Source organism: Betta splendens, chromosome 2, assembly GCF_900634795.4.
Source record: "Betta splendens chromosome 2, fBetSpl5.4, whole genome shotgun sequence".
Classification (NCBI taxonomy): Eukaryota; Metazoa; Chordata; class Actinopteri; order Anabantiformes; family Osphronemidae; genus Betta; species Betta splendens.
Genome location: NC_040882.2, coordinates 21,728,373 through 21,736,552, shown reverse-complemented (window position 1 = coordinate 21,736,552; position 8,180 = coordinate 21,728,373). Strand labels below are relative to the sequence as shown.

At 49.4% G+C, this 8,180-nt stretch overlaps 1 protein-coding gene across 3 annotated transcripts; it reads left to right on the top strand.

Moving 5' to 3' along the window:
* The first annotated feature begins 404 nt into the window (after positions 1–404).
* On the top strand, positions 405–8,051 carry ajuba (ajuba LIM protein). Of its 3 annotated transcripts, none has more exons than XM_055502211.1 (9): positions 405–3,473; positions 4,395–4,547; positions 5,862–5,963; positions 6,040–6,107; positions 6,203–6,265; positions 6,939–7,069; positions 7,192–7,243; positions 7,357–7,425; positions 7,559–8,051. In XM_055502211.1, exons 1-9 carry the CDS (start codon positions 1,925–1,927, stop codon positions 7,688–7,690), a joined length of 2,319 nt encoding a protein of 772 aa, XP_055358186.1. In that variant the 5' UTR covers positions 405–1,924; the 3' UTR covers positions 7,691–8,051. The 3 variants fall into 3 exon arrangements, with proteins under 3 accessions (XP_055358186.1, XP_029026114.1, XP_029026131.1); XM_029170281.3 differs by having other exon boundaries at positions 413–3,473; positions 4,428–4,547; XM_029170298.3 differs by lacking the exon at positions 4,395–4,547 and having other exon boundaries at positions 417–3,473.
* The last annotated feature ends 129 nt before the right edge of the window (positions 8,052–8,180 follow it).

Below are 8,180 nucleotides of genomic sequence, written 5' to 3'. Positions count from 1 at the left end.
ATAATAATAATAATAATAATAATAATAATAATAATAATAATAATAATAATAATAATAATAATAATAATCGGTTTTGTTTTTTTATTTTAAAAGTATGAATGGACAAAAACTAAAATAGTCTATGAAACCCTACCACTAAACATTTCAGGTCTACAAGAGGAAATCTAATTGACATGTCTCAGCTTTCAGACAATCGACATTGAACCATAGACTTTACGATAAATATTTATATAAAAAACTTTAATACGTTATTCGGGACAATTAAACAAGGTTATTGAGAAACTAGCATAAACCTGCATTAAGATACTTCTTAGCTAGTTTCTATAGACTATAATCAGTCCGTGCGAATGTGTTTATTTGATCTCGTTTGTTCCTTTAAGAGCATGTTTATTATTTTTTGGAAGGAACAGGCCTCGGAGAAGTGGGCACCACCTCGGGGGGAGTTTTGTGGATGAATGACGAACAGCCATGTCTGCTGAAAAGGTGTTCCGGCCTGGTGGGAAACGAGCCGCCACTCACTGATCAAGGAACAGTGTTGCGTCAAATCGCCAACATAGCCACAGGAAGTGGGCTAAAGCAGGCAAAGGACATTTTCAAAATAATAGCAGGCACGTTTATATGTGACATAGCACATCACCGCTGATTACAAAACTTTATATAAAGACTAGCAGGAACACATTCCTGTTGAAGGCAACCTCTGTTTGCTCCCCGTGTCCTGGCTACATAAATATTTGAGGAACCACTGATTATGGCGATAACCTTAATTTTAGTGCGTTGAAAATTGTTTATTGTGAAACATCTGTATCCGGAACTAGCTGCCTATGTCATGGCGAAGTCGACTCTTTTGGAAACGAGGGGGGAGGAAAGTCATTATTTAGGGGGAAGAAAGAAAGAAACAAAGTTGTCGACCGTGCAGAGCACACGGGGAGCGGTTTTATTTATCCGGAGAGGCTCGTTTAGTGCAGCGCCGCTCTTGCTGGGAACTAATTGCAACGGCGCGCCGGGTTCTCCTGTTTCCTCCTCTGGCTCCAAACTTATCCGCTACTATCGCACCGAGTCCCGGACAGGATTCCTCCTTTGGGGAAAACGGGAATGATAAAAGCGTTCGAGCGCGGACGGAAAGACGGACGGACGGACGGACGGACGGACAGGAGTCCAGCGGGTGCCGTGTGCTCCGTTCGCTGCTGCCTGAGCTGAAGTAAGTCGGGACATTTGCACTTTTCTCCGAGCGCGTTTCATCCCGGGATGAATGGCAGACATCGGCTGAGTCGACGATCTGTGCACAAGGGGACTTATTTAGCCGTCTACACTGGAGCCGCATGAAGCAGCGGTAGCCTGCGTCCTGCCGGACCTCTCCGCTTTGTGTCTGTTTTTACAATAACCCCCCCTCGCCGGAGCACCGCCACCGAGCAAACTTCACTGAAGCACGTTTCAGTCGGAGGAGATGCAGATGTGGCTCCACAAAGGAGGCCCTCCACGACCATAGGTCACGCCGCAGTGATCCTAGACGTGCGTTTCTCCCACTTCCTGTCTGGATTGACTTGAACTGTTAGTAATTGTCTGATAATCCAATGGATCCCCGCTCACCACAGTCTACCTGTGCCTGTGGACTTTCCACATGAAGGCAAACCAGATGACTCAGAGGACTGAAGTCATGTAACCACCCTGAAATGTCTTAAAGGTCTTATTTATCAGTTTTCTATTTATTGGGTGAGTGTGTATATACAGGGTCCTTCAGTCCCAGCTTTTAATTTGCTGTTTCTTTAGAATTGCTATAGTTGTAGTTGAAACTGTAGGTTGACTTGAACATATTTGTTCTGCTTTACATCTGTATTTGAGCAGATTCATCTGTAATTTATAGAGAGAGAAATAAGACTTTGCCAAGAAAGGTAATTTAAAAAAAAAAAAAAAACAAGCGTTCGCCATGGACCGGCCAATAAGCAAGTTATTGGAGAAGCTGAAGCTAACGGACTCGGGCAGTGTGAAATTCAACAGTTCCAAGAAAAAACACGACTCTGCCAACAACTCCAATAACAGCAACGCCAACGCCGGCATCTCTGGGGGCGGCGCCGTGCCACCGGCCCCCAGCGCTGCAGCCGCCTCGCCTTCCAGACCCAGCCAGTTCTCGCTCGCCTCTGCGACCACAGGCGACGCGTGTGTTCCGCTGGCTGGAAGAGGAGGCGGCGGCGCCGGAGGCGGCGGGGGCATGGCGGTGCCCTCCTCTCAGCTCCTCGCGCCCCCGTCGACGCCGTCCGCTCTGGCTCCCGCACCTGGAGAGGGCGACGCGCAGCTTCCCCCCTCCATCCTGGCACCGCTGAGGCGCCGCTCCCCTCAGCAGCGGGCTTCCTGCTACCTGGGCGAAGGGGTGGATTCCCACCTGAGACGCGAGTCCGGCCTGGGCCCCGAGGCCGACCTCCCGGGGCCGTTTGGCTCCAAGGCGTCCCTCAACCAGCGCCGCTACTCCCTGGAGCTCCAGCAGCTGAGCCGACGGCAGCAGCTCCTGTCCCAGCCACCACCCCTCTCCGTAGCCCCACCGTACCCCGCTGCCGCGGGATATGGGTCCGCTCCCAGAGGAGGCGGAGGCGGCCTGGTGGAGCCGGGCTACCTCTCTGAGCCGGAGAGACACAAGCGCTTCTCCCTCCAGGAGGCTCTGTTCTACAAGCGCCTGAGCACGGGCAGTGAACTGTGGGAGAGCACCAGGCCCGCATCCCTTTCCCATCCACCGCATCGCCCATCAGATGTGACCGTAGGTGGTGTAGGAGGGGGCTTCTTCTACCCCCCAGGACCCACTCTGAGCCCATGCTCATCCTTCAGCCTGCAGGAGTCAGTGCTGGTCAGCCCCAGGTCCAGCTTTGCCTCCAGCACTGCCAGTGGCGGTGGAGGAGGGAGCCCCATGGGGAGCCGCTGCAGCAGCAACCGGACCAGCGGCATCAGCCTAGGCTACGACTCTCGCTACTCTGCCTCCGGAGGCCTCCCGCCACAGCAGCAGCCCCACTCTGTGCAGACAGGGGCCTCTGCAGCCATTTACAGGGCTGGCGTAGCACCCGGGGAGCCCTGGACTCAGTACTTCGATGGAGGGATGCGTCCAGGGACCTACGATAGTCGGCACTCCTACCCGCCTGCTGTTGGAAGTCCAGCAGCAACGTGTTACCAAGGCGGCTCCGACTGGTGGGATGAGCAACACGCAGGGGGGAGAGGCAAAGAGGGGGGTGTGATGGGGGAGCGGGCCCGCTACTCAGACCTTCCCGGCACTCGGTACCAGGAGGAGCTCACCCGACTGCTTCTGAGAGATGCGGTGCTGGGAGACGACGGGCTCCTGGAGGGGCTGATGCTGAAGGAGCCGCCTCTGGCCCTTTCCAAGCCAAGCGCGACGATACTGGCCCCCTCCTCAGCCGCAGCACCAGCCAACGCTCAGGAGGAACCAGGGCTCCGAGCCGGAAGAGAGGCGGTGGAGAACCGACAGGAGTTCTTTGGTGAGACCTTTTTTGTTTAATTCAGTAGTTTTCAGGGTACACGTTCGAGACAGGAAAGTGATGAGAGAAAAGTCGGGGGAGAAATCGCACCCCGAACTTGAGCCAGTGCCGGCACTGCTCATATACAGATTCACTGTTTTACTATCGTCCTTCTGACTGGTCGGTGTTGGATCACAGGTTTGCCTTTAAATGAAAGGCTGGGTATGGATGCAAGGAAGGCCGGACAGATTAATAGTTGTAATGTTATGGATGGATGGGTGATGCCTTGGAACCTGCAGAGACATGCAGGATTATAGCACGCGAAGCATAAAGGGGAGGAAAAAAAGCTCGGGCTTCAGAAACTGATCCAGACAAGTAGAAGCACTTAGCTCAGGAGCAGAAAGAGGGAAGTGAAGGAAACGTGTGGGACGCGCGAAAAGATGCACAGTCGGCAAAACATGACATTCATACCAGCACGGATACGCCTGCTATCTCTCACAGTCGCACCTGTGTCCAAAACATCAGCGTCGGTTGACGCGCGGCCAATTTGCCACAGCGAGCGCGGAGCTGCGCTGTGACGCCGGGACACAAATTACAAGGTTCCGCATAAACACAGCTCCAGCCATTACTGAGTCACCGAAGATTAGGGCTCAGGATCCGTGCATGTGCGTTACAGTAGCTGGGTGAATGTGTGTGTGAGTGTCTATTGTTGCTCTGTAGCAGGGTGTGTTTCCCCCGAGTGACTTCAGGCCACAGTAACGCTGTGTGTGTGTGTGTGTGTGTGTGTGTGTGTGTGTGTGTGTGTGTGTGTGTGTGTGTGTGTGTGTGTGTGTGTGTGTGTGTGTGTGTGTGTGTGTGTGTGTGTGTGTGTGTGTGTGTGTGTGTGTGTGTGTGTGTGAGTCATGTGTGTGTGCGTGTGTGTTGCTGCCTTGGCGTGTGCAGGGGCGGTGTGCTGTAGCCTGTTTTTCTGTTCAGGTATGCGTGCCCAGAGGGGACATACAATACTGTACTCCTCTCAGCCATTAGGAAGAAACCAGAGGCAGCGGGCCATAAATACAGACGCCCTGAGCTCAGCCAACACCTGCACGTTCAGAGGTAATGCTCAGCAGCGCTAGAAAGAAAACCCTCCAATCGGAAAGAAAGTAAAAATGAAAAACATGCCCCGCGTGGAGTCAAGAAAGTGGAGATGCAGGCGGCCGCAGAGTCCAAATGAGAACGTTCTATTTGGTTTTTAACCCACAAGGTAAAAAGAATGGATCCACACAAAACAAGCTGTAAAATAAATGTTATTTCTCCTCTAATTAGTTTTAGGTGTGGGGAAAAAAAACAAATGTTTTGCAGGGAAGTGAGCCAAACCTCCTCCTAGTACACCCATGTTTATTTGCTCTAGGCCTGTGTCCACACAAGCTTCTTTGTACAAACCATTGTTGGTTAAAAACCCAAAAGCTTCACCTCCAATTTAAAAAGTCCCCGCATTCTTTCCGAGTCACTTAACCCGACTCTCTCGCAGCTTATTTCGAACGGGGCCGCCTCAGACGTTATATTTAAAGTTGGATTCCTGGCCCTCTGGTTTCTGGCTTTGGCACGGAGCTGAGCCGGTTCCTAAAAACTGAAGGGACTGTCCAGGATCGCAGCAGCACAGCGTAGGAATAGTTGATTTGTGCGGCACTCCCTCGGCCGCAGCAGAAACGCAGACAGACCCTGAAATAGATCAGAGGCCTGAAGCTCGGACCGCCACATTATGTTTCCACTCAACGTTCAGCGGCTACTTAGACACAACGCAAGTTAAGTTATATTGTGTCGTGTTAATTCATCTGTTGCTCCCGACTGTAATGTTGTCATCTCTAAGGAAATTGCTGAGCGTTTGTGGTTTGGTTTCCTGAGGAAGTCGAGCATCTGTTCCACTGACTGAAAAGGGGGAAATTATTATCTGCTGTTGGATAATAATGAAGGAAGTAGCAAAAGTAGTAAATTGTGTAATTTGCCACTTTCTGTTGTTGTTTCCTGAGGTTCGTGAAGGGAAAAATGCAATTTGTTTAAGCTCCAAATTGCTTCAATTGTTGGGTTTAAAGGACAACGTAATGGAAGGTCTGAGCCGAAACCCCCCAGAAGGAGTCTGTCTATTTTGTGGAACAAGTGCCAAAAACGCTGGATCCGGCGGAGTTTCCCTTTAATAACAGACACCGGGGTGGATGAGCAAACAGGCTGGCATCGGCAACTGGGTTTTAACTGTGTGAAAATCCCCTCGCTGGTGCGAACGAGAGGATTTACAAGTGTTGACACTTTGTGTGGAGTTGGATTTCAGACACATCCTCTTGGAATGCGTCGTAAACGAAGTGCTAAGAGCCGACGAGCGATTACACGACTAAATGCATGTTTGTGTCCGCCTTATCCCCCCCGTCTCTACAGGAACCTGTGTGAAGTGTGGGAAAGGCGTGTACGGGGCGGACAACGCCTGCCAGGCCCTGGACAGCCTCTATCACACCCGCTGCTTCACCTGCGTGTCCTGCGGTGAGTTTCCACAGACGCAGTAATGTTGGTCACAATGCAAGAGTTTACTGACGATGTCCCGTCCCCCCGTCTGTAGGACGCACCCTGAGAAACAAGGACTTCTACAATGTCAACGGCTCTGTGTACTGTAAAGAGGATTACATGGTAAGAGTTGAGGTCATGTTTTGTCATCTGTCTCGCACACAACGCGTTCAAAGGCTGATCTCCTCCTAATGGTAATCTCTCTGTTTTAATAACAGTTTTCAGGATTCCAGGCCGCTGCGGAGAAGTGTAACGTGTGTGGCCACCTCATCCTCGAACAGGTGAGGGGTTCGGTTCCGGCGGCAACCTAGTACAGCCAAGGGAATCTAGTGAAACCTTTAACCTGTCCTGAGCAACTTTAAGTTATTTGTGTCCCACGTTTCCAAGAAGTCATTTCAAAAAAGCCCCCAAGGGATAAAGAAATTCAGAGGCATGTTTTCGTTGGCTCCTCTCTTGGTTCCCACGGCACATTTCAGTGGAATGTTTGCCTTTGGGTTTTGATAAATAAAGAAATAAGACTCTGTAGTGATGAGCTTAAAATGTTTTACCATATATGAACCACATAATACCCATAATATAAACAGCAAACCAAAGGGAGTCTATGATTTTGAGCCCTTTATGAGGGAACTAACCACATTCAAGCTTTTTAGAGAATTGTTTGTTCTTGATCTTCTCACTAGTTACGTTTGGTTGAGAGATTATTTCAAGACCGACCCTTAAGTTGATGAGCAACATGTTTTTAATTATCCCCAGCACCAGCATTTATTTTAATTACACGTTCACACTGATTAATAAATATAAAGGTAGAAACAGTGACTTAAATTATTTATAAAACAGTAGAACAATGGAAATGTACCTGGTCATAATTATGTATACCTGCGTATTCGTACGTGTACATATTACAATGAAAATCTATTTTGATGGCCTGCAATAACGACTAGCGTTGGTGCTCAGATCCTGCAGGCCGTGGGGAACTCGTACCACCCCGGCTGCTTCCGCTGCGTGGTGTGCTCCAAGGCTCTGGACGGGGTCCCGTTCACAGTGGACCAACACAGCAACATCTACTGCGTCACAGACTACAACAAGTGAGTGCTGACGTCTGACAGGGGACCTGCCTCAGATCCTGGCTCTGTCTAGACATTTCAGCTAAATATAAAGTTGATTCATGTGTTTACCATCAGTATAAATCTCTCGCTTCATCCTGCAGGACCTTTGCCCCAAAGTGTGCTGCCTGTTTACAGCCCATCCTACCCACTGAGGTGAGGATTCATTTAGATCCAGTGTCATTCCAAAATATTCTTGTGGTGATTTGCATTTCCAGACAGTGTATAATAATAATATTAAATAAATGAATAATCCTATTGTGTTTCAGGGCAGTGAAGAGATCCTCAGGGTGGTGTCAATGAACAAGGACTATCACTTTGAGTGCTACCACTGCGAGGTAAGTCCCCATCAACTTAGCTTCTATCCTGTTGTACTGAATGCTGAAGGTCGGAGCTTTCGATTGTTAGTTATGAAATATCTGTAAAGTTTACCTCACCTCCTGTCTTATCTGCACCCCCCCCCCCCCCCAGGAGTGTGGTAAGCAGCTGTCTGATAAGCCCGGGTCGCAGTGCTTCCCTCTGGACTCTCATCTCCTCTGCCACTCGTGTCACATGAGCAGAGTGTGCGCCACACACAACATTCCCCCTCACAACACACACTGAGCTGCTCCACGCCGCTGAGGACGTGCATGCTGTCACCGCTTCTGCTCACGTTAATGTCACCATGAAACTGCTGATATTAGAGGAGACGTCAGTGTCTTCTGTGTACATGCCTGCTGTACTTGTATTATTACTGTACTATAGTTATAAGGGAGTGAAACTACTGCTTTTTTACCATTTGGCTACTGTTTGCTGTAGAAGAATAAGGGATTTTTGCGTAACTATTTTGTACATATTACCATTAGCAAACATTTTGCACTTAAATTCGACTTTACTGTAAGATTTGTGTGAATCTGTACAAATTAGGGGACAACATTACTGTAATTTCTGTATGCTGTAATAAATATTTTTGATGCGTCTTTCACATGTTAAAATTTCACAGTCCTGTTACGATTTCCTTCATTTCAACATAACATTCATGTTCTGACTGGATGAAGGTCAACACACCCATCCTAGCGGCTCTGAGCCAGGTCATGATGCTGTGGGAGAAATC

Bases quoted from the DNA above. Each gene is read 5' to 3' on its own strand.
- ajuba (XM_055502211.1), top strand. From the start codon at position 1,925: ATGGACCGGCCAATAAGCAAGTTATTGGAGAAGCTGAAGCTAACGGAC. The intron at 4,548-5,861 runs GTAATGCTCAGC...CCGTCTCTACAG, and splicing joins CAACACCTGCACGTTCAGAG to GAACCTGTGTGAAGTGTGGG. The intron at 6,108-6,202 runs GTAAGAGTTGAG...TTTTAATAACAG, and splicing joins ACTGTAAAGAGGATTACATG to TTTTCAGGATTCCAGGCCGC.